General features: G+C 40.3%; 1 protein-coding gene across 11 annotated transcripts in view; it reads right to left on the bottom strand.

Annotated features, from left to right (window-relative positions):
- Positions 1–26,820, bottom strand: part of WDR70 (WD repeat domain 70) — a 320,625-nt gene that overhangs the window by 59,714 nt on the left and 234,091 nt on the right. For all 11 annotated transcript variants that reach the window (XR_014062734.1, XR_014062733.1, XR_014062731.1 and 8 more), the window contains 4 exons: positions 15,137–15,237; positions 13,415–13,494; positions 11,524–11,640; positions 9,350–9,512 (listed from right to left, as the gene is read on the bottom strand). Coding sequence is in view for 7 of the 11 variants with exons in the window: in XM_081522027.1 (XP_081378153.1) it covers positions 9,350–9,512; positions 11,524–11,640; positions 13,415–13,494; positions 15,137–15,237 (461 nt within the window). In the remaining 4 variants the exon portion in view is untranslated. The remainder of the gene's footprint in view (positions 1–9,349; positions 9,513–11,523; positions 11,641–13,414; positions 13,495–15,136; positions 15,238–26,820) is intronic.

Genomic DNA, 26,820 nt, shown 5'->3' with positions numbered 1-26,820 from the left:
AATGCACATATAAATAAAAAACATACAAGAAATATATTCTACTGCTTCAAGAAGGCATTTTATAACCACCCATTTCCCATCTTCTCTTTAATCAGCTCCTCTAGAATTCTCAAGAGAGAGGTCAACTCAAACTTATAGTCTCATAGCAGATTTACCTCAGGAGCCCCAAACAAAATCCTATAAAATGACTGATCTGAAGAAAAAGGAAGTAAGGGGAACATTCCATTAAGCCCAAGCATCATACATGCTCAACAGGTGAGGGGGGATGAGCTAATAAGCCTCACTAGGACGTAGTGAAGTGTCCAACTTTATCCAGACTCTTTGTTTCACTGGTTTACTATCCATACTTACCCATTTTTTCTAAGTGTTAACTGAAAATAAACTTACAGAAGGATGATGTGAAAATTTTATTTTCCAGTGTGATTAACTCATTTGGCAAATAGTAAACATTTTTCACTTGACTATATGTGTCATCTTGTTTATTAGAGTTACCAAGAAAAGGAGAGCAGATTAGACAGCAATATAGTTATTACCGCTAACAGTTAAATAAACTAATCAGAGGAGGGGTGATGGGTTTTTTGCTTTGTTTTAGCTTCAGTAACATTCTGCACTTGCTAATAGTTAATATTTCATGAAGTAAATATAAAAGCTTAAGCAAATGTCTTTCTCAAATCTATAAATTCTGAATAGATGAAACTTCTTGCTGATTAATGTTCCTCTTGGAACATTTTTTAAACTGAATTCTCAAAGTTATTTGTACAAAGTGAGTCTTCTTCCAGCAATAGTGTGCATAGAACAATGACAGAAGCCCAACAGAATCTGAGTCCTACCTCATTTCCACTTTGGGAATGAGGAAGAACAAACCCCCTTCCTGGGATAAAGAGGAGGCACCTTAGAAAAACCTTAGCCTCCAACTTGGGGCCACACCTGAAGCATTGCTTCTCAAAGCATCTTCACTGTTTCCATTCAGAGGAATTTTGCATAGAACAGTCAGTAATGAATAAAAATTCTCCCTGTAATCTTCCAAAAGGGCATTTTTTTTGGATACAGTGTTTATGTAAGAGATTCAAAGTGTCCTTTCAAAGATTCAAAGGCTGTCTCTTCTCTTCTGACTAAACTCGAACCTAGGCATTCTACACTCCTCCTTGAGTGCTCAGGCCAGAGAGAAGTCTCAAAGTGTCTCTGGCTGCAATGGGAAGTTGACAGGTCAAATTCTTTTTAGTTATGGATATTCTCCTGATATGATTCATTCAAAAAGCATAAAGCGAGCTCCAGGGTAATAGAATGAGTATGAGGGGAAATCATTTGTAATATTTAGTCATCAGTATGTGACTGTAAACCACAAGCTTTTTTGGCTCAGGGCCCATTGTTTATTATGAAGGAAAAACCTCAAAGCCAAAGTCAGTTATAGCCATGACTTGACAATCTGACACACTTGTTAACCCTGTTAGAATGAATACAGTACAGATGAACTCTGACCCAGTCATCACAATTGCAGAATTATGAAGATTAAATAAAGGCTTGACCAAAAGATTCCACTTGAAATGGTCCCTTCTTTTTGGTGAAGAGCTAAGCAAAGATAATTTTTATTATTTATTAAAAATTTTTATTTTATATTGGAGCATAGTTGATTAACAAATGTTGTTTAAGGTATACAGCGAGGTAATAACATCAGGGATGCATAAGAAGATGAGAGGCAACAAGAAAAAGAATGTTCTATTTTTTTCAGGAAATGAAGATAGAATATTTTGGAAAATACCTAAACATATCTCAGACTCATTAAATAGGATATACTAACTCATAACGCTTGTGTGAGAGTTCTAAGCCTGGGTGAGTGGGAAAAGGGACATACATGAAACCTGTGGAAACTGGGGGAAAAAACAGAGGACAAAACAAAAAGAACCTTCTAAAACCACTATCAATGAGTGGGGAAACAAGTTAGAATGATTGAATCTTTGAAGAGCACACAGTCCTGAGGCAGCCCGGGTAACATCAATGCCCTCCCTAAGCTCATGTTTATAAAACGTATGTAACAGTGTGCCCGGAGAAGGCAATGGCACCCCACTCCAGTACTCTTGCCTGGAAAATCCCATGGACGGAGGAGCCTGGTAGGCTACAGTCCATGGGGTCGCAAAGAGCCGGACACGACTGAGCGACTTCACTTTCCCTTTTCCCTTTCATGCACTGGACAAGGAAATGGCAATCCTCTCCAGTATTCTTGCCTGGAGAATCCCAGGGACGGCGGAGCCTGGTGGGCTGCCGTCTATGGGGTCACATAGAGTTGGACACGACTGAAGTGACTTAGCAGCAGCAGTAGCAGCAGCAACGGCGTGCCACAATTTCTATTTGAAAACATGCATGAAAGCTGGGCATTAGTGTAGCCTAATCTCTTACTTCATACATGGGGAAAGAGTCTCATGAAGGTAAGTGAGCAGGAACGAAACCCCAGGACTTCTGATTCCTAGTCTAGCATTCTTCCACTGTGCCATGCTGGCACACACAGTAATCTTTTTGGCTTCACTATTATTCAACTTTTCCAATAACTACTATCAGTTGCTTTGTGATGAGAAACAGCATGCTGTAGTACTCAAAAGTGGAAGCTTGGCTTTGGAGCCAGACCACCTGTGTTCAAATACCAATTTGGCCTCTTGCTACCTGTATCGCTTTGGTCAAGTTATATGTTTCCTCATATGCAAAACTGGAAAAATAATACCCCTTCCTCATAGGATTGCTGTGAGCATTAAAAGAATAATATATATACATAAATTTTAAACATGACTGGCATGGTGTAAGTATAACAGCAGTGTCATTATTACCACACCCTTTATTCCCCAATTTATATTTTCAAAAGTTGTATGTAGAATGTATCTGATAAAATAATTTACATATTAAATACAACACAGCAGCTTACTATTAAAAAAAAAAAAACCTGGGGGAAATGCTCTTCTATGTAAATAACTTGTCTTCAGTATGAATTTCTAGAATCAAAATAATCTATTTCATACATTTGAAGTTTTAGAAGGTGAATAACTTGTGGTTTATTTTACATAATTACTTTTAAAAATTATTACCAGATTTTAGTGTGCAAAATAATCACCTGGAGAAATTCTTAAGATGCAGATTCCCAGCCCCAATCTCTCAGTCTAATTGAGTTGGGGTGAAGTCTAGAAATCTGCATTATTAACCTTCCCACTCCCACCCTCGGCTCTGACATAGACAGTCCACAAAATCACTTTGAGAAACACTGGCCTTTCCATAGGAATATAGTGGTCAGTGATATCAGTCAGGCAACCAGAACTCAGGGGAAAAAAAGTTATACTTCTCTCTGTGGGTTTATGTCTCTTCCTGACACAAATCTTTACTCACTCAAAGACTGACCTCTTGAAATATTGCCTAGTAACTCAACATGACTTCAGTGGGTCCTTTGTAGATGGCAATGATATTTTAATGCTCACACACACATCCATGTATCCTGCATCACATGAGACATGCACACTGAAAATTAAATTGACTGAACCAGCAATAACGGCAGCTTAACTGGCAAGAAAAGTGACCATGGCTGACAGAGCTGTCAGGCTGTCAGGCTACCGGCCAGGGTTCAGGCTCCCACACACAACTATCCGTGGGGATGTGTAAGCTAATAGCATTCTGGATCTTTATCCTGCCCCCTCCCCAGTCAGCTCCCCTCCCCTCGCTACAGCAACATCTTTTGACAAGAAACTGTAATTGAATCTGCCCCTGTGTAGCTAAACCAGAGTCCTCTGTGATCCTGCTGTGTTTTAAAACTTTCAGGGCTATTAGATTGTGAGTGCCAGGAATGAAACTTCAGTACTCAAAAATAAAGGTAAAGGGTTCAAAGACTCTTTGTTCTTATAACTGGAGAGAAAAGGTGAGTATATGTCATCTGCAAGCAGGCAGATTTGTGTAATATCTGTCAATAATTGTGTTCTTCTGGGATAATGCAAGATACAGTAAATTTTCACTTCATCACTTCATCACTGACACAAGTCAATTGCAGTGAAGAAGAACAACCAGACACACATTCTCAATTACAGTGACCTTTATGAAAAGATGCTTTTAAATATTAGCTTCCTTTCAAACACTCTGCTATTTGGCAGTAAAACAGTATACTCTAGCAGGTGAACACAGGAGAAATTGCACTGCAATTCAGGCTAACAAATCACATGCCACAGACAGCACCATGAACTTAGCATGCAATAAACGTAAAGTGACAAAACTGAATGGAAGGAAAGAGATGGGAGCAAAACGCAGCAGCAGGAAGGTGTATATTGAGAGAGACCACAGACCTCTGAAGAGCTCATTAATTAGGGATCAAGAGAAAGGGAAAGTGAAAGTCACTCAGTTGTGTCCGACTCTTTGCGACCCCATGGACTATACATGTCCATGGAATTCTCCAGGCCAGAATACTGGAGTGGGTAGCCTTTCCCTTCTCCAGGGGATCTTCCCAACCCAGGGATCAAACCCAGGTCTCCCTCATTGCAGGCAGATTCTCTACCAACTGAGCTACAAAGGAAGCCCTACAAGGGATTAAGAGAAATGAAGTCTAATTCTAGTTTCAACTGTAAATTGTCTCCTCACATGTAAGGTAAGGATATGACAGTATCTATTCAACCCATTTTGCAGAACTGCTATGAGACTAGCATATTATTCAATTGTAAATAACACTAAACCGCCTATGATGCAGGAAAATGCCATTAGGTAAGAGTAATCAATGAACAAAATCAATTTCTGCTTCAATTAACTCTATTTACAGAAAGTTGAAAATGTGGACAAATTTTTTTTCCAAGAAAATATTAATTACCAAGCAGACTCAGAAAAGTCAGAAAATCCAAAGAGTCTACTTCCCATGAGGGGATAGACAAGCAAGAGAAAGACTAAGGAATTACTACTCACCCTCTCCTCCACAAAAGCACCTGACTTCAACAGTTTCACCATCTATCCGATTTTTACAAGTAGATTTAATGGTACACAAGGCAGTTCAAGAGTATATACAGAAAAGGAAAGCACATGAAGTTTTTATGAAGGCAGCCTACCACCTGACAAAGAACAAACCACAAGCATGCGAGGGTCATATCACAGATGCTAGGATGATTCACTATTAGGAATTTTATAATATGATTAATCATATTCATTGATCAAAGCAGAAGTACACAGGGTAGTCCTGTGGTTAGGACTCTGAGCTTCCACTGCAGAAGTCATGGGTTCCATCTCTGGTCCCCTGGTTGGGGAACTAAGATGCCACAAACCACACACAGTGTGGCCAAAAAAACCTCCCACCGAAACAAAAACACAAAAAGTAGACATTCATAGAGACACGACAAAGGAATTCAACAGAACGCAGCATCTATTTCAGAGCAACATGCCTCTCGTCTCTGCACAGTGCTTTCTTCGCCTAGGATGCTCTTCCCTTGGATACCTGCATGGCTCACTCCCTCACTCCACTCAAGTCCAAGACCACTTTAGCAGAGGTTCTATCCTGATCGTCGTTATCTGAAAATAGTGCCCCTCTCTCTCCCTGATTACTCTATGCTCCTTTGTTCCTATTTTATTTTTCTTCATTGCACTTGCTACCATCTAACATTTATGGATTTATTTATTGTCTGTCTCTGTCTACCAGAATATAAGCTCCATAAACCACAACTTAGAACAACATCTGACACATTGTAGGTGTTCCATAAACCTTTGTTGAATCATCTTTAACATCTTGCATGTGGGTATTTTCAAAAGTTGTCATGCTTTGTGGAGAGATACCATTAAATTGAACAATATGAAATTGCTGATATTTGACTTTTTTTCATCTACAAAAAGGGTAATTACATGTTTTAAGAAAAGGATGTGCACTATTGCTTTTATTATTTAATACTGTTCTGGCAGTACTAGTCAGTACAATTAGATAAGATAAAGAAATAGCAAGTACAAATGTTGGAAATTACTTGCGTGTGATGTAATTTTTAAGGGGCTTCCCAGGTGACTCAGTGGTAAAGAATCTGCCTACCAATGGAGGAGACCTGGGTTTGATCCCTGGGTCAGGAAGATACCTTGGAGAAGGAAAGGGCAACCCAATCCAATATTCTTGCCTGGGAAATCCCATAGACAGAGGAGCCTGGTGGGCTACAATCCATGGGGGTCGCCAAAAAGTCAAGCATGACTTAGCAACTAAACAACAACAACAACAAACCCCTCTAAATCTGTCCACATCTAATAATTTTTTTCACTTGGGGGAAAAATGTCATAAACAAAGTAAAAATAAAGACAACTGACTAGTAGAAATACTTGCAATACATGACACACAGAGGATTAAGCTCCATAATATAAAGACAAATAGACAAAAGGGCAAAAGACATAAACAGAAAGTTCACAGGAAAAAAAAAAGAAGATTTTAACACACACATGCGTGCTAAGTTGCTTCAGTTATGTCCAATTCTTTGTCCAACCTATGGACTGTAGACCACCAGGCTCAGTCCATGGGATTCTCCAGGCAAGAAACTGGAGTGGGTTGCCATGCCCTCCTTCAGGGCATCTTCCCAACCCAGGGATCAAGTCCACAACTCTTACGTCTCCTGCACTGGCCAGGTGGGTTCTTTACCACTAGCACCACCTGGGAAGCTCATGTTGCTGATATCAATCATTAATCAGCAAATGACATTTTTTCAATATTTGTGCAGACACTGCAATAATCTCCTCTGTGTACAAACGTATGTACATCTGTTTGGAGCAGTTCACTATCAAAATGATACTTCACTGTTTGGCAAATTTTAAACTATGGCTCTGTTTACTCTTCTTTCCTCAGATAATTTTTGGTATGCTTCTAAACAAATTTTTGAAGTATAAAAAATCCCTAATGGTAATAGAAAATAACTATTCCATTAGAAACAGAAGTGTCAACAGAGGCATAATCCATAAGCCCACAAACATATCTGAGCGCCAAGGATGTGTTGACACGTATTAGCTTATAGCACACAGATTTGATACAAATGAAGGCTAAATGCAAACTATTTAGCTGGCCAGCCTTGATATGACCCTCTTAGCTGTTGTGATATTATCCAACTAACCGTTCAGAGATGTTCCATCTGTGTTGTCTGGTTATTCATACATGTTGCGAACATCCACCACTGATGTCATACAGTAGAGTCGGCTCTGCTACAACACATATAGTAGAGGATATGACGCTCCCCGCCAGGGTCCCTCAAATCGCTTTATCATTTTTCTGCAGGGTGCTTTCACTCACAGCAGTAGCACTCATCTCTCTCTTTGTCAGAGGACTGTCCCCAGGTTGCTGGAGCCCCAGAGAGTTGTAAGTACCTTAAGTGTCTCCCCCAGTTCCATCTCCAGCCATCACTAATACTAATGGATGCTGGAGTGAAGCACTCCAGTTACTGTGCCCCTGACCAGGGTCTCCAGGGTCACCCTGTGGGATACTAAAGAAAATGACACTTCTTGGAACTCTGTTTAATGTTGTACTCTTTCTTGGCTTCAATCATCTTCATAAGGGTCTTTATCTCAAGGTCTGCTTCTAAGGAACCCAAGCTAAGACAGTGTGTTTTACTTTTAGGCAAAGTATCAATAGCTCATAATGATCAGCATATAGGGGATCAATATCAGTATAACATGTAAGTTGAGTTGGTTTATAAAGGATTTTTTCCAGCATATAAATATCAGCTTTCTCATAACCGAAGAGAAAACTTTAGAAATATGTAAAAATATCAACAAAAAAGCTGATTTACTTCCAACAATACAAAAATACACATACACAAATTTATTCACTATGTTAGTAATTGCAAAATACTGGGAGCAATCTAAATACGCATACACAAGAGAGCAGTGGAATAAACCACTGTATAGCCACATAGTGGATCACTACACAGCTGTGAAAAAGAAGAAGAATGAACTCTATGACTTGATGGACAGTGATTTCCACGTCATACTGTTAAGAGGAAAAAAAAAAAGCAAAGCTCAAAAGACTATTTATGGAGATTCCTTTAAAAAATTAGGACTAAATCTACCATATGTACTATGGCCATGTAAAATGTTAACATCAGGGCAAGTTGGGTGAAAAGTATATATAAACTCTCTGTACTGTTCTTATGACTTTTCTGTAAGTCTAACCACTACAAGTTCACCCATGTTAAGCTAACTGAGGGAATCTGAGCTGGTAGGCTCTACTCTGCCTGTGTTAAGTATTACTTACAAACCAGCTCTACAAATAAAAGTTAATCCTCAATAATGGATCCTACAAACTGTTCCTCTTCATTTGCTTTTTGTTGTTGTTCAGTCACTGAGTTGTGTCCAACTCTTTAAGATCCCAGGGACTGCAGCATGCCAGGCTCCTCTATCCGTGGGATTTCCCCGGCAAGAATACTGGAGTGGGTAGCTATTTCCTTCTCCTGTTTTTAACCCTAACTATAGCTCAGCTGATAAAGAATCTGCCTGCAATGCAAGAGACCCTGGTTCAATTCCTAGGTTGGGAAGATCCCCTGCAGAAGGGATAGGCTACCCACTCCAGTATTCTTGGGCTTCCCCGGTGGTTCAGCTGGTAAAGAATCCACCCACAATGCGAGAGACCTGGATTCAATCCCTGGGTTGGGAAGATTCCTTGGAGAAGGGAACGGCTACCCACTTCAGTATTCTGGCCTGGAGAATTTCAGGGACTGTATATACATAGGGTGGCAAAGAGTCGGACACGACTAAGCCACTTTCACAACTAAGATAATGCATAGAGGCAGTGATTTTCTTTCTCTTTCTTCCTTTCTTTTTTTAATCACAGGTAGAATGACTTTCACATAACTGGTTTGTTGTTGTTTTAGTTGCTAAGTTGTGTCTGACTCTCTTGCAACCCCATGGGCTGTAGCCCACCAGGCTCCTCTGTCCATGGGATTTCCCAGGCAAGAATACTGGAGTGGATTGCCATTTCCTCCTCCAGGAGATCATCTCCACCAGGGATCAAACCCACGTCTCCTACACTGGCAGGTGGATTCTATACCACTGAGCCACCAGGGAACCTCCATAATGGGTTTGTGTGAGTACTCAGTCATGTCTGACTCTTGTGACCTCATGGACTGAAGCCTGCTAGGCTCCTCTGTCCATGGAATTTTCCAGGTAAGAATACCAGTATAACTCTGATGGAAGTGGCCTAGTTTAAAAATTTAGAATTTTAGAGTCCTCAGATATAAACAAATGCCTATGTTTCTGGACCATTAGTACCTGGCCTATTTCTCATGCTTAAGAATAAAAAAGAAAGGGAAAAGTTAGAACCCCAAAGCAGCCATTGCTATGTTCTACCCAATTTGTTAAATAAGAAATGTTCTATTTTAAAAGGCTGGTTCCTTACTTGGAGTATGCTGGAGAAACCCAGTATGGGTTGTCCTCGGCTGCCTTGGCATGCCGCAAAATGGCTTCCCGGGGATTGCTGTCGTCGGTTTTGTCCAAAGCAATGTTCTTCACAATGTATGAAGACAGAGTGCCTCCATGGGTTCCAACCCGGCCACCACGACCTGTTCCAAAGGGAAAAAAACAAATCAGGAACAGAGTGAGCATACAGTTGGGCTTATCTGACAAGGTTGAAAATCCTTCACTGCTGGGTGCCCAGGCTACAGGTTAAATGAATGACAGGGTAGGGTCAGGGATTCAGATTGACTTGATTTTTGTCATTCCGTGAAGAATCAGGGTTTTGAGCATTCTGGGACTTCTACAGACTTTGGTTTGAAGAATACTCAAGAGTGCTTGAGTATCGTCCCTTCTGCTTTCATTTAAGGTAATCACAACCGAAGTGGAACATCACCAAACCTAAACTTCCCCATGATATTTTAAAATACAGACGTGTTTTTATTATGCTTTAGTTGCCTAATTTATACAATGACAGCACTGTAGGAAGAAATACAAATAGTTTGCCATGTGTATGCCTTAAAAAATTCTTCAGGCATGAATACATGAAATTCAATTAATAAAAATAACCAATAATCATTAGATGCTATTTCAGTTTTAAACAAGAATATCTTAGGGCTTGCCATCTTCCAAGGACCTTATAGGAAAGAAAACAAGTAAGATGAATAGACTGATTGACATTATTTTACTATATGTAATGGCTCTTGACAGGAAGCTCCACCTGGGCAGGAATTTGTTCCCCACTGGACCCTCAGCTGCTAGCCTGGTTCCCAGTGTTCAAAAGATATATGACTTTTCAAGGAGGTTATAAAGAGAAAAAAAAAAAAACACCACATGAAAAGTCAAGTAGCACTAAAAGATTAATTTTATCAGGCAGGAAATAATTGCCAGAGAATTTGTACGGCCAGTGACTATTATATCAGTAGCAATTAGAAGAAGAGCTCATGAGGCTGATGCGGGAAGGGATCTGTAGGAAGAAATACATCCAATTTGGGAGAAGTCAGAAGACAGAGAAGGTTATTTTCAACGAACTGAATAGTTTAAATACAAAAGTATAGAAAGAGGGAAGTTCAACGGGCATTTGGGGGCAGGAATGAACCAACAGTCATATCAGAAGATTAGAGTAGGAGAGAGGTGAGGTGTAAAGCTCAAACATGGCTGAGTCAGACTGTAGAGAACTCTGAATCTCTGGGCATGTGACTGGACAGTGCACAGCTTCTGAAGATGTGGGGGCAGCAGCAATATGAAAGCTACAGGAATCGGGAATAAAAGCTGTAAGGTGAATGAAGGTAGTAGTGAGGAGAGAGAGTGAGTTGAGAGAGTGCCTAGTTACAAGGGCTTTTTAATAATCCAGGCAAGAATATTATACAGGAATTCTGATTATAGGACGACGGCAGAGAAAATGGGGAAAAAACTGAGACTGGTATATGAGATTTTTTTCAATGCTAAAGGGGAGAGCCAAAGAGATAGAGGTCCAGAAGTCAGGTTCAGATGAATAAACACGTCAAAAGTGATATAAGCTTATGAACCTAGAACAAATGGAAACTATGCAGGTGAAAACAGAAAAAGGGATTCTAGTAAAGCTACGGCTATATGATGGCCAATGCTGCCTTGCTTTCTTCTGGTCTTACTTTCTTAGAAACTCTAAGGATTTTTATTCATCTTCTAGGGAAATGGGCAGCTCTATTTTAATAACGCAGAACTAATGATGGTCCCTTTCCGCCTTTTGTGAAATCTAATCCAGCCTAAATTTCGGCCAAAGTGTTCAATGTTGAATTTTAAGCCAGTATGGAGAGCAGTGATTTAAACACTGAGATCCAAGGAGCCCCAGAGCTCCAGTGAGGTCACCTAAAGGACTTGGAGACCGAGAAGAAAGGGCTCTGGGCGTCCTCTCCGCTTCAGCACGGCAGCTCCATCTGCATCAGTTTTATGCACTGGGCTTCTGCATCAGTTCGTTAAGCAAAAAGTTCTGAGGCTAAAAGATGGTGTTTGAAAAATCCTATTTAGTAAAAATCTCTGAAGATGGGTATCCAGGCCCAAAAGATCTTCTAAGCTCTGTCTCGATTACCCCACCCTGGCCCTCAATAACCCCCTCTGTGGGTCACTAGCTAGATCAGTCACCTGGGCCTGCGACAGGAGGCTCGGGTTTGTGAGACTTCAGGGGATCCAGTCTGTCCTTCTCCAGCTGTTTCCTTGTACTCCGTTGGCGAGGTTCACGGAACATAGGCAAGGCATGAGCTAGGGGAAGTCACAGTTGAAAAATTTCATTATGATAATAACCCTTCCATCCAAAAACATAGCTAGAGCATGACTAAATGTAGATGAAATGGAAGTCATAATGACGGCCTTCACCTAATAATAAAAGACAGTCTTACTGCAACCAATTAGCCAATTTAGTTTGAGACCAGACACATTGTTCACCTCTCCTGGCAACTAATGGCGCTCAGGAAATACTGTCAAATACTGTCACGGAAACACTGATGAGGCTCCCCATCTACCAGATCATGGGCAGCAGTTAAACTTAACTTCTGTGGTTTTGACAAGAAACACTTAATGGGACTGCCTCTTACATTTTTTCTTACAGGACCCAAATGTGAATAATGTCAACAGCTTGCCTGTCAGCCTTGAAGTCTCCTCAGAGGCCTCATAAACACTGGAATCACTTCACACCTCTCAGGAATGGCTGAGAACACTGAGCAACCAGAAGGGAGGGACACTTATCCCACAGAAACTGGGATAGAGGCTGTCTTGAATGCACAGAGGTGACTGAATCTCCTGACGTGGTGACTTGACAGGGACTTATTCCTTCTTCAGTGTGGTCAACAAAAGAATAAAAATCAGAGAGTAACATCTGTCCAGTTGCTCTTGGTTGTTCACTCAATGTCAGAATTAAATTTCAGAATATAAAAGAAAATACAAATTTATAAGGGAAACAGTGTCATATTCTGGTGTAGAGGGGGAAGACTACTGGGGAAAGAATTAAATATCTATTTATGACCACAAAAAGTACCAGAATAATGTCTTTGAATGTTTACGTGCAAATTAAAACTCCTTTAAAAGAGAAAACTGGGGGAGAATTAATGAAATAATAAGGGTTTAAAGGAAATTTATGATGTGAATGGCAGAAATGGCTATAACACCTGAAAAACACTTCTAGTACCTGCCATCCTCAATGCACACTGCCAGCCTGGGCCAGAACCATATCACTCACCAGTAAATATGCCTGCCTTGAGTTAGGGGAGCTGAGAAACACAGCCCCCCATCACTCTGTTGGGCAACATGACACAATATATTTTTAGGAGAGGGAAAAATAGCTTTTCACTTCAAACGACTGCAGGAATTTAAGTAGGCTGCGTGTAATTACATGAGCTAGACTGCTTCTGACACTGACTTTAACACTTCTACTCTTGCAAAAAAAAAAATGCCATGGGATCTTTTTACTCATCACCAGCTCCAAGGGACTTGGTTTTATTCAAGACCCCCCACCAGGGAGAAAACCCAGCAGTGCAGCGCCCCCTGGGCTTGAGACTGAGCCACTGAGAAAGTCCACAGGGACACCTGCTAATGGCAATTGCTACTGCATCTGAGAGCTTTCTAGCTGCTACCTGTGGCTGGTCTGAGACTGTGACTCTGGGAAACAAAAATCTATCAGATTAACAAAGTTGTGTGACAAACCTGAGAGACGCTGCTCTGTCCTGATAAGATTTCTGATTGTACCTCAGGTAGTTCATTTTGTATCTGAAGGTCTCTGGATCAATCTGTCACAGGGTCACAGAATTTAGGCTCTTCCTTTTGGGGTTAAAAGTTACATGAAGTAACCCTGTCTCTGTGATGAGTCACAGAAGCTGAAGGAGTTAGCTCTTACATGACTCCCGTCCTAAACACAGGAATAGGGTATTTTTTAATATATGCCTGAACTTGGAAGGCTTTTTCTGTCTCTAAAGCCACGAGACAAACAGCAAACTAGAATAGAAGACAGATACATGACAGAGAGACCATGCTAACAACTTACGGGTGATGATGTAGTCTTGGGTTAGAGTCTCCGCTTGCTTCGCCTTCCGCTGGGTTTTAACTACACATAATTTTGCTCCCCTGAGAGGAGTTAAAGCAAATTACTTCCTTTATTTGGTCTTAGAAACAGAAAGTCTACGTCAAAAGCATTAGACACTTTTCAGGAACACACTCTGTACACACCAACTCACCAAGTCCTTGACTTTCTAAGGACTGGCAACAGATGGAGCCCTTGGTGATAAGAGATTAAACATATGGGAAGGCAAGTCTGTGCATCAGTGGTTACTACTGTGTGAGAGGGTTAGAAAGGTAACTGGAAAACAAAAGGCTAGCTTAAAAAATCTATAGAAATAACCTAAAATTAAGATCTTAAAGAGATATTAATAACATTAATCAACCTTTTCACCCTAAAGGTCACAGGGTTCAAATTTTAGTTTATGGTTCAGATGAAAGCAACCTGGGTGGTCTACAGCCCAAGTGGCATTTGTCCACATCTCAAATACAAGAGTACAAGGGTCTGGATCCAAGTCAGCTTGGCAGGACTGCCAAGGGGCTACAGCCCAAGAATGTGTGAGATTAACCAAAAGTGTGCTTAGAATGTTTCACTCTCCTTAGCAATAATGAGTATCCCTTTCAGGAGAGACAAATACAAATAAGGAAATTTCTTAAAAGAGTCCAAAGATAGCACCTTCTAAAGGGTGCTACCAAATGGGGTTCATCATTTTCTCAAGTAAAATGGACTCCTTCCTTTCATCCTAATTGCATTAGTATTTTTAATTTCTTTATTAAATAACAAACAAAATCCTATTTGTTCTTAAAGACCACAATATATAATTTTATTTTATAAGGCAAAGGTTCCAATTCCAGAAAATTCTGAAGGAAACAGGACTGTCTGTTTCTATTCAGAGCCAGACTATAGTCAATAAATATTCACTAATAGAGGACAGGCTTCCTTTCCCCCCAGAAGAATGTGGGACCTAACAACAGGTTTATGGGGGAACCCAGTAAATTTAGCATGTGGAATTTTGTACTAGATAGCCAAGGCTTACTCTAAAGAAACAGCCAATCACTTACTTTATCTTAATAGAGATAAACAGACCATCTCTTCTGGATGGTGACACATGTTTACCTTTGTGCCCAAGGAAAAGAGAAATAACTGAGGGACTGACTGAGCCTCCAGGGAGGTTTTTGGATCCTTGAAACACACTGGTATGCTTAAATCTGGCAATTGGGCAGATGTGGGGTAGAAGGGGAAACTCTCTGTGCTGTCCTTCTCTGCTGGCAGAGAACAACTCCGCCAAACATCCAAACGGTACCTGAGAAAAGCCCAAACAGAAAGGGAACAAAACGGACAAGCCAGTTCCATTTCCTGTGAGTGGTTCGTTCCCTGCTCTGTTAATCCCTTACATGCATCACTGTTAATGCCACTGTCCAGGGTGGTATGCAGAGTGGGCAGGCCTTTCCCCCCCTTGCACTCAACATTTCAGCTAAAGAACTGCAAATCCCCAGGAAACTTTCACTTTGAATTCTGTATGGATCAAGGAGCTATCTAAATCCTCCTTAAAGCACAATATGAGGAGTTTGAGGCTTTACTCTGGGCCAGCTGCATTTTCTAAAAGGGTGGATCCCCATCAAAGAGGGAAATAAATAAAAGCAGGGGTAAAAAAAAGCCCTCCCCCCAGTTGTTGTCATCCATCTCAAACAGGCAACACTTATGAAATACCTCTGGCTCTTGTTGGGGTCATAGTAGACTTTAGCCAACCCGTTTCCAGTCCCCACCATGATCTGGTTCAGCTTTGGGTGCCACAGGCAGCGGACAACACTCTGAAAAGGAAAAGGCATGGGAATCAACTAAGTGGGGCACAAATAAAAGGGAAAGAAAACTCTGCTGGGATCCGGACGGCTAGTTTACTAAACCGACTGTCACCCTGATGATGACTTGTAGCTTTCAGGGCATTTTCTTCCAAACCACTGAGTTCTGTTCTATCACTAATTATCTCTGTGACACTCCATAAAAATATAAAAGATGCCTCCTTCCTGTCTTCTCTCCTCTCCTTTCCTAAGAGCATCAAAACCACAAAGCTGGGCCTTCTCAGCTCTGCTGCCATGTGAGGCTGGCATCTTGGAAGCTGAACGCACATAACTTGGTTCATTTTACCAATGAAGCAGATTTAGATCTCAGCGGCTCATGCTTTTATGCACACAGTATGCCCCTCTGGACAGCATATTGAGGCCAGGTGGTTACTATTTTTAGTTTACAAAGATCCAAATCTCATAAAGCTTTCTCAGGAACAACACACATTTGTGAACTATGAATAATATCTCCCTATCTATGAGATTAACCAGCAGGACAATGGCAGAAGTAAAACAGAGATATGGAATATAAAGATGTGATGTTAACCTGAATGAAAAGCAGGTTAGGAGAAGGTTCACTGGAAGAAGTTATGATTGTGTGAATCATTACTGGTGAGGAAAATAAGTGCTGTTCTGGGGTCAGAAAGAACTTCAAGTTCCCAGTGAGAACTACAACCTGTTTTTAATTTTTGCTGAAATAAGAGGGCAGAGGTGGAAGAGATGGCAGGGATAGAATTAAGGGGGGCGGGAAGGAGGCTAAGGTTGGTAGGCAGAAATACCACATGTTAGGTTCTGCAGATCTCACTCTGATAGAACAAGAAATGAGTGGAAACATTAATTCAGTGATTATTAGGAATCTCTCATGTGCCAAGCAACGTACACAAGGACTAATGGGAAAGGGTACAATTAGATATTGCCATCTTACATTGTAATATTAAAATGTAAATATGGAATTTCTGTCTTCTAAATCTAGCTTGGGCTGAATTTTTTTTTTTTTGGGGGGGCCTTCTTCTCCCCAACCATCTAGTTCTTTTGTTAAGATAGAATATCTGGTAATTTCTGCAATCCCTTTTGATAGAAATTCTCGTTTCCACTTGACTGGCAAAAAAAAAAAAAAAAAGAAAAATGCATGTAGTTAAATGGCTACAAAGCCCACTCTGAGACTCCTGAGAAACTAAGGGAGAAATGAAAGAAATGTAAAAGTGTCTGCAGAACTTCTAATTCATGTCTGACAATATTCTAGAAGCGTGGTTCTAGCACTGATGAACAGGGTTGAAATGTTCTATTGAGAAAATCAAACCAGAGTGGCTGTGTTTATCCTGTCATCAGGGGTAAAATTAAGTTAAACAGGCAGGTTTGCACAATTTTAAGTTTTCTTCCCACAATTTTTCTTAAACCTATAGTATCTGCTACTCAATGTCTACTAGCAAGTGCTAAAAGATGATAAAACATATACAATGGTGAGTGAATATTGAGAAAAACTTTAAAATAGTAAATCACATTTTTCAGTAAAATGTGAAAGCAGTAAATCAAAGTTTAACAACTAGGGGGTGAGGTTGCTGTCGCCTTTGTGCACGTGCTCATCAAACTTACCTTACAGTGCATGTGTAGAAAAAGTCACACTCTTCTCCTGATAAAACTGCCTCGTTGGTAAGATGGTATTAAGTTTATCAATAGTTCATGATCTGCAAAGCACAGACCAACTACAAGGTGCTCCATCACTGAGACTAATGTGAGAACCATGCCTAGACCACTGGAAATCTCTAGATGATCAAGGTCAGGTATGTGGAAACTTGAAAAGAGTCACAAACAACTTCACATCAAAGCTAGAATAAGCTCATCCAAGCCAATACTCATCTCCTTCAAGTCCTGGCTTAACTGTCTTTACTATCCAGACCACCCTATTTGAAACTGCACCACACAACTCCCCTTATTTTCTTTGTTTTCATAGCATATGTCATCTTTTAACATAGTATACAACTTACTGTTAATCATGCTTTTAACATAACATATAACTTACTGTTAATTATGCTTATTGTCTGGGCTTCCCAAGTGGCACTAGTGGTAAAGAACCTACCTGTCTATGCAGGAGACCCAAGAGATGTGGGTTCGATCCCTTGGTCAGGAAGATCCCCTGAAGGAGGGCACAGCAACCCACTCCAGCATTCTTGCCTGGAGAATCCCACAGACAAGAGGAGCCTGGCAGGCTATGGTCCACGGGGTCGCACAGAGTCGGACACACGGAAGAGACTAAGCACGCACACACACATGCTTACTGTCTGCTTCCCCTACTAGAATAAATGTTCCACACAGGCTGCTCTTGCTCTGTTTTGTGTGGCCAAGGGTCTCAAGTGCCTAGATTAGTGTCTGATACTTCATAAATATTTGCTGCAGGAATGAATTAAAAGTTACAACTCACCCAACCTAAATAGATTGCTTTGTTAGGTGGAGTTGGAGACAGACAATTTTCAAGTTAAAATCATTACTGCTTATGAGAAATAATTTGATTCCTCCAGATCTTTATTACACTCAAGTATCATACGAACACAGAGGGTTAGTTCCCTCCCAATGTGGGCCAGAAAAGAGGGATGAACAAGAACCAGAGGGGCAAGGGAAGACAGTGAGAGGGGCTCTCAAGGGTCTTCAGAAATCTCAGCTGCCCACAATTGGCCCCAGGACAATTTTAAGGACATAGTACTAAAGTTATTTCCCTTCCTTGGTTCTCTAGAGGTCTGGCTAAGCAGTCTAAGATTACCGGTTCTCAAATATGTTGTCAAGCGAGCAGGGTGCAGAATTGGAAAAGATCCACAACGTAGGCCTGATAAATTCCAAGACACCAGCCAAACAGGCAGTTTCCAGGGGCAGCAGCTTACTGTTACTCTCTCCGTCTATGCTGAGGGTGTATATGTTAGAGAGAGGCAAGGGCTGGGCCAACAGACCAACATCTGACTGCTTTCCAAGGAGTCCAAGCTCAGGGCACTGCATCTCTATTCCCGCTCACAGTCTTTCCCTCCTATGCCCTCACACACACACACGTGACTGGGCAGCACAAGCTCTCATGGAGAAGCACGTTTATCCTCCTTTTTATACGGAAGGAAGGAGAAGGCAAGTGAGCCCCCTTGAACTAAACAGTCATTTCAGAGCGCCATCCACTGCGGTGGTGAGTCACCAAGCATCCAATGAGGACACTGGGAGCAGTCGGAGTTAGGCAAAAGATACTTAAGGCTCAATTACCCTAAGACTGGTTATTAATCAAATACTACCTGGATTCCAAAACATGGAATGAAGAAATAGAATTCAAAGTCAAAGGTGGGTGGGCTTTTTTTTTTGGTTTATTAATATTTATTGTGTGTGTTTAGCTAACCTTTGTAAACTTTGCAGCTAATGCGGCTCCACACTTTGTCCTGTCAAGGAAATGCATCTTATAGCAGGGAGCTGGCCACCTGCCAAGCCAAACAATCACTAAGAGGGCGGCAGCAGCAGCGAGGCTGGGGAGCAAGCAGAGCTGCCCCGCTGCTAACTTGTCAAACACACATACTGGGTTTTACATAACAACAATGGGACACGTGCCTGCTAGAAGCCCAAGGAGCTATCACAAGACAAATGAGCTACAGCTACTTAGAAAGAGTGCATTCACTTCATCCACCATCCATAAAGTCAGCCTCCATTCTCTGTTCTTGAAGAGGTACTTCTGTGGCTGGGGGCTTGCCACATTCAGACGGACAGATTTACTGAGTGAGGCAGCAAATGGAGGGCAAAGAACACATCTGAATTAAAGGACCAGAGGGAACCATCATGACAGGAGATCTACACAGACCAAAGAGAAAGCACTGCACTGCCAAGAACTAGATTCTGAAGTTAGTCTGCATATTTTAAATATACTGACTTGCTTTCTTAAACTGATAAAGGATTTTATTCTTACACTGATCCACTTCATCTTACCAAAGCATTGTGGAACCACCACTAGCTTCCCTGAGCTGCTTAAACTGAACCCCGTGTTACCATAAAATTAAGTTTAGCTTTTTGAATCAAAAGCTACTGTCATTTTAGATAATTTTGCAGTGCAGAGGAACCACAGTCTGCCCCAAAGTACTCAGCTCTAGCAGCAGCCAGAGAGAGACAGTAACTGGTGCTGGAGATTGTAAGCAAGATGACAAGGCGGTAACCAGACTTTAAAGTGCTCAACACAGAGAGCTTTCTTCTCTGCAGAGACCAAAGAAAAGAGGGGGGGTGGGGCAGAGAAGAAGAAAACACTTTGTGTACAAAAAGCAGTGTCAAGCTTCCAAAACAGGAACTTTGGAATTACCCCTCCGCAAAAGTAAAAATGCCATAAAAAACCCCAAATAATTTATTGCTGTGGTTTTTTGGTTTACTTGATGTGATGGAAGCAAATAAGGAGAAGAGGAAGAAATCAATGAGAGAAATGAATTTGTATTTTAGGACGTGGGAGGAAAGGAACTATTGGGTTATTGCAACTTTATGTTATAAAAGTAGCTGACTCCTCACAACAACACTACAAAACTAATGATCTCACCTCATTTCAGAAGAAGAAACTGAGGCTTGCAGGAGGCGGGGTAACATTCTCAAGGTCACAGAACCTGTACCCAGAGGAGCTGGGATGCTCAGGGAGGTTTTCCCAGCTCCCGTGCTCATTCCTTCATACCTTCTAATTATGCAAAGCTCTGTTTTAGAAGATGGGAAGGAAAAGTTGCTGCAGATTTTAAATCATCTCCAAACCCACCTAACCCAGAAGAAGTCTTAGAAAGTTTATACTGAAAAGCAGATGATATTACTAAAATCATAAAAGCAAAAGCCTGCTACTGCCCAGTTCACAAATGTTACTATAAAAGAAATCAATGCCTGCATAACATCTTAGGCGTCAGTAACGCACATATCCAAACACCGCTCTTATTCTACTTCACACGCTAAAAGAAGCCCAGCACCCTTCTTAATTTTATATCTTAAACATGATTATGATGAAATACCCTTTCCTGATCCTTCCCAGCTGCTGACCCACACTGTAAAAGAAACTCCATCTGGTTGTTTCATGTTTGGTTTTTGTCATATAGTACAAGAATGGATAAGCTAACTCAGACATTCCTTGGGAGAAGTATTTTCCAAAATTTTCAAAGGTAAGAGCCTCACACATTTCTCTGAAGGATACTGTCACACAGTTTTGCACATGTGTGTAGAGACAGTCTCATGGTTGTGCACACTCTCAGGACTGCCCAGTATATCTGAAAGGCCATGTATATGCTGATGCCCAAGTTTAAGAACACAGACCGAGACGGGAGCCCAAAATGAAGAAAAAGAAGGCACATGAAAATGGAAAGGTACCAGTGAAAAAATTTTCTTTGGATTTGCACAAACCCAAGCTTTATTTCACAGAGAAAGAAAAATTGCTTTCTACATTAAAATACTGAACCAGGTAGGTAGAAGAGTCAGGAAGGAATGTTTTAAACTTTTCCAGGTTATCTGTCTTGTCCTCCCAAAGCCTTGCTTTTCCCAAACTTGGATTATTTTGCAGTATGCTTGGGCCATCAGGCTTAGTTGCACTCTTTTCAAGTTCAGGAAGCAAACCTACTGAGTAAACCTTTGTCTACAATAAGACTCCTCAATACCCACCTGATCTTCACGGAGACACCCCTGGAACAAAATTGATAAAGACATTTTCTCTGCTCTTCTGAGTGAGCATGTGCCTATCCATTTTCCCCCCTCCATATTCCTCCAACTCTAAGGAAGTTCCATCAGAGGGCCAGACAGGTAGCAATTGTCACTCTTTGCTGAAAATCTTCTTAATCTCCCTTCTTCCCTGCCCCAAACAATTCTCTCTCTGATAAACCAGATAGAAGCCCAACAGTGAAAAGAGAAAATTTCATGGCACTTGTATAAATGTAGGGGTTGTTGAAAACAAACAAGGAAAAGCGTTGCTCTATACCTGCCATAAATATCTGGTACAGATGCACAGATTATGCTTTTTGAAAAGAAAGTGAAACTGTCAGTAGCTCAGTTGTGTCTGACTCTTTGTGACCCCATGGACTGCAGCCAGCCTCGTCTGTCCATGGAATTCTCCAGGCAAGAATACTGGAGTGGGTTGCCATTTCCTTCTCCAGGGGATCTTCCCAGGGATCAAACCCGGGTCTCCTGTATTGCAGGCAGATTCTTTACTATCTGAGCCACCAGGGAAGCCCTGGTGAAAACTTTTTGAAAACCGGCATCTAATTATCAAATTAAATCCTATCAAACCCATGGAAAATACATTTATTAAAATCAGTTTATTTACAGACTCTGCTCTAATTAAGAAAACTGTTAAAGCAGTAAAAATCTGGAACCTGGTAATTGTCCTTGGCACAAAATGAATCACATCTGTAGCTGATAATAAATTCACCTAAAGAATTTCATCACGAGAAAAAGTTCTCAGAGAAAATGGAAGGTCTCTTGAGTAAGAAAATTAAATACAGTCTTCTTCATCTAATTCAAAACACTAAATGTCAGTTTGCTCCAGTCTGCTATTTGAGAAGAACTTACAAAGGCAGAAAAAAAAAAAAAGCACAAATAATGACTGAAGAAATCTGATAATTATTTTGATTAATGACAGTCTGGGAGCAGGAAACAAATAGGTGGTGGGAAGTTTGAGTCCCCAGGGTGAGTGACACCAGCGTTGGATCAAAGCAAATACCCATCTAGAAGCAGCACTTACTGGAGGCACATTCCCAAAATTCTCACAGAACTCCCTACTGATGGGCACAGGATGGATCAAGTGTGCCAAGATATGGAGCCCTGGGGGGTTGAGAGGGGCCTAGGGCACTATAGCCTCAGGCAAGTCAGCACCAGCAAAGAGTGGGTTTGTCTGTAATACACACATAGTATCATCTATTATGAGCACCAGGCTGTGAAAAAGCTTGGGAAGCACCACCTAAGGCCATCTCTCTTGACCTAATCTACACAGACCCAGACCACTTTAACCTTCTCCATTTGTCAATAGTTCAAGATGGGCATAAAGATAATAAACATAAATCTTTTCTTTATGTAAGTAAACAAAGCACAAATGGATAAAGCTTTAAGTCCCTAACTACTAGACAGGAGATATATATGATCAGATCTTACATCAAGCATGTAAAACCAAAAAAATTGTAGGAGAACCTGAGTCTTCAGAGATGAACTATACAGGAAATGTAAAGCACTATTTGTTTTAATATAGTATAGGTAAAGAAGTGTTATACATTATACTCTTTTATTGAGCCCTTTGGGGGGGTCTCAAAACCCATCATCATACAAGATGATCTAGCACTCCAGAAAAGGGGAAAACACTATCCTGGGATTATGAGTTAATTATAGAACTCTTTGTTTCCCACACTAATATTAAAGTCTGGCCAGAATTCTGATAGAACAGCTGGAAAACTTGTTACCAAAGAGCATTCATCAAATTCTGGTTGGGAGAGGAAAGTCTGTCGTAGAAAATCCTACAAGACATAAAGTCCTTTACTTGGTCTTCTCTCAGTGGGCTGTGGTGTGGTGCTGGAGTTGGACAATAGAGCACTGTCATTACTGTATTATATGTTTATACATTTTATAAAGAATAGTGTGTCATTTTGAACACACAATTTGACAAAATTGACCTATCTACAAAATCAACCTCTCTTTTTTTTGACATCTTTATGGAGTTCACTATGTTTCTCCTTCAGCGTTGTGTTATCTATTAGGTGAGTCTTCGTCCGAGTTTGCCATTCTTGGCAATCCTGTCTATACCAGGAAGTGTATAGATTTGCTTAAATGCCAATTGTATAAAACACCAAATTCTTTTTTTTAAAATAAATTTATTTATTTTAATTGGGGGCTAATTACTTTACAATATTGTAGTGGTTTTTGCCATACATTGACATGAATCAGCCATGGGTTTACATGTGTTCCCCTTCCTGAACCCCCCTCCCACCTCCCTTCCCATCCCATCCCTCTGGGTCATCCCATTGCCCCAGCCCTGAGCATTTGTCTCATGCATCGAACCTGGAATGGTGTTCTGTTTCACATATGATAATATACATGTTTCAATGCTATTCTCTCAGAACGTCCCACCCTCACCTTCTCCCTCAGAGTCCATAAGACTGTTCTGTGCATCTGTGTCTCTTATTCTGTCTCGCATATAGGGTTATCGTTACCATCTTTCAAATTCCATATATATGATGCATTAGTATACTGTATTGGTGTTTTTCTTTCTGGCTTACTTCACTCTGTATAATGGGCTCCAGTTTCATCCATCTCAATAGAACTGATTCAAATGTATTCTTTTTAATGGCTGAGTAATATTCCATCGTAAAACACCAAATTCTTATGTAGAGAAGGAAAATAAAAAGTTTCTAATTTATCAAAAGGGAAACACCGGCTGTTTCTCTTGTTTTGAAGGACTACAAATAGAAGTAAAACAGTACACAGAAAACATTTCCTTGAGACTGCTGACACCAAGTAAGTAGAAGATGCCTTTTAATACAGCACGTTGCAGAGTTAAATGATACTAGAAAATGATGGACAAGACCTTCTTTGACTCCTCATTCTTCAATGATTTATGAAGTCTGAAGGAGGATCTGATAGGCTCTTCATAAGATCAAACGTGTCAATCTTAAAGGAAATAAGTCCCGAATATTCATTGGAAGGACTGATGCTGAAGTTGAAGCTCCAATACTTTGGCCACCTGATGTGAAGAATTGACTCCTTAGAAAAGACCCTAATGCTGGGAAAGACTGAAGGCAGGATGAGATGGTTAGATGGCATCACTGACTTGATGGACTAGAGTTTGAGCAAGCTCTGGAAGTTGGTGATGGACAGGGAAGCCTGGTGTGCTGCAGTCCATAGGGTCACAGAGAGTCAGACATGACTGAGCAACTGAACTGAACTGAAATGAGATCACTGTCAAATAGGTAACTATAGGAAATAGATAACTATAGGAAAAGACAACTCACTTTGAAATGGGATTCCTACAGTAAACATTATTTCAAAGAAGAGAATGTTGAATAGAAAATCTAAATAACTGCTCCTAAACTAAGAGTCTACTGGTTAAATTTATAAACTGTTCTTTGAAAAGAGACTGGAAATGAGAACAGAAATGAAGTGATAAGCACATCAGAATTTGTCTTCTATTCTAAGGAAGAATAATGACTGGACTTTTGATAAAATACAGTGACAAATTCTAACAAATAACTTTTACTTCAAAGCAGAGTGTGTTCTATAAGATAGACCCACGAAACAGATCATATTCATTAGTAGTATAACAACCAAAACAAATTATATTCATTAGAGTTTTAGATTACCAGTATTTTAAGCATTCACAGTAAATCTGCTTCCTCTACTGAACTCAAAACATAGCTATTCTTAGTAAGTCTGAAAAAGGATCATCTCAAGTTTTAAAGAAGCAGACAAAATCTGTACTTCTTTCATCAAATCTAAAAGAAAACATAATTATGTTCTGAAATTCCAAATTAATTACAAAAAACTATTAACAAAAACAAAAGCAAGAGAAGCTGGCATGGAATAGGCTATGATAGTAAGTACCAATAAGAATATACTAGAATAAAATATAATAAAAAGGTAAAGCAAAATTAACAAATACATGTTCACCAAACACCTACTATATGCCATATATTGTTCTAACTCTGGGAATATAATGTTTTGCCCACTCACATGGCACCAAGGAGCCCCCTTACTCCAATTTGCTCACTGGAGAATCTAGAAATGGCTGAGAAAAGAGTATCAAAGGTAACAGAAGTGTTGAGAAAATAGGACCCACAAGAAAATGTTAAAATAACAATATCAACTAAGTTTGGTTCACTTAGACAAGAGAAGACAGAATAGTAACTTTATAATCTTCAAGGAAACAGAGGATGTTGACCAGCTGTTCTCCAATTCCTTGAGGACTAGAGTAAAGGATGTGGGCTCTAAGCATGAGAATGTAGGCTAAAAGTAAAGGGGAAAAAAAAGATCTGGTGATAATAAGAGTTTTTATAAACAGAACTGAACTCTTTAGGGAGGCTGTAAAATCTTTTGTTAAAAGTCTAATTTTCATATGAGAGCTGAGTCATAGTCCTCAGGTAGGCAAGAAGATGGGCTCTGGACAACAATATTGAGACACTAAGCAAAAAGAATCAGCCTGCAATGCAGGAGACCCTGGTTTGATTCCTGGGTCAGGAAGATCCCCTGGAGAGGGGATAGGCTACCCACTCCAGTATTCATGGGGTTCCCTGGTGGCTCAGATGGTAAAGAATCTACCTGCAATGTGGGAGACCTGGGTTTGATCCCTGGGTTGGGAAGACCCCCTGGAGGAGGGCATGGCAACCCACTCCAGTATTCTTGCCTGAGAATCCCCATGGACAGAAGAACCTGGCAGGCTACAGTCCAGGGCATCACAAAGAGTTGGACACAACTGAGTGACTAAGCACAAAGCAAAGTCACAATACGCCTGATGCCCCAGCTAATGGAGCAAAAGCCAGCAGCTTTGCCTATGGCAGTTACATGAAGGGAACCTATCACCAGCATAGGAGAGGGGGCTTGCACTAGGACCAAAGGTATTAATTTATTTCCCTTAATATGAATGTCTCTGCAAATGTGCGGTGGTCTTAGACAATTCCTCCTAGGCACATCTGCTGCAATTTGTACTATTTAATTATTTATTTCATACAATGTTTTCCATCATTGTTATCATTTTTTAATTAAAAAAATTTCCTGGTGCTGGGTGAAATAGAGGGATCACATTCCTCTCAGTCTTTCTCTCTGAATGCAATTATAAAACCTAAATTTGAGGATTTTGAAAAGTAAATAGGAGTAGGTGGACTGGGAAATTAGTCCAGAACTCAAACTACCACTGAAGCAGCATCAAGTTTACTATTTCCCCCAACTCTGGTACTTCACCCTACCTCCTGGCCCCCTTAAAAAACTGTGATGAACAAAATATTAAAATTGTAAATTAAGACAGCCTCAGTTCAACTTACTTTTCCTTTTATCTCTATATGGCTTGACATAGCACTGTTACTGTTCCCATTTTTATTTAGAGTATTGGAATTTTACTCATCATTAATTTTTTGCATCAATTTTATTTTTTATAATGTTGCATTAAAATGTCAATTTGTTTTGATTACTGAGTTTTTTGATACCTTCTTCTATTTTGTGTTTGAGTCTGACTCTAGTCTTGGCCCTGCCTCAACCTATAGCTCACTCTATAACACAAAAATTAGCTCAAAATAAACCACAGGCCCAAAAAGAACCACAGTAAACCATAAAACTTTTAGAAGAAAACACAGAAGAAAATCTGCATGAGCTGGGGTCAGTCAAGGAGTTCCTAGATGTGACAGCTACAATATAAAAGAAGAAAAACTGATAATTTAGACTTTATCAAAATTAGTTTCCTTTGAAGGACTCTATTAAGAAAAAGAAAAAACAGGCAACAGACCAGGAGAAAATATCCCAAGAACTTGGTATCTAGAATATATAAAAGACTCTCAAAATTAACACTAAGAAACAAACCTGATTTAAAACTGGGCAAAAGACTTGAACAGGCACTTCACCCAG

Source organism: Giraffa tippelskirchi, chromosome 8 (genome assembly GCF_054371585.1).
Source record: "Giraffa tippelskirchi isolate mGirTip1 chromosome 8, T2T-mGirTip1v1.2.pri, whole genome shotgun sequence".
Taxonomy (NCBI): domain Eukaryota; kingdom Metazoa; phylum Chordata; class Mammalia; order Artiodactyla; family Giraffidae; genus Giraffa; species Giraffa tippelskirchi.
The sequence above is the reverse complement of the archived record's forward strand: the minus strand, read 5'-3'. Positions and strand labels throughout refer to the sequence as shown.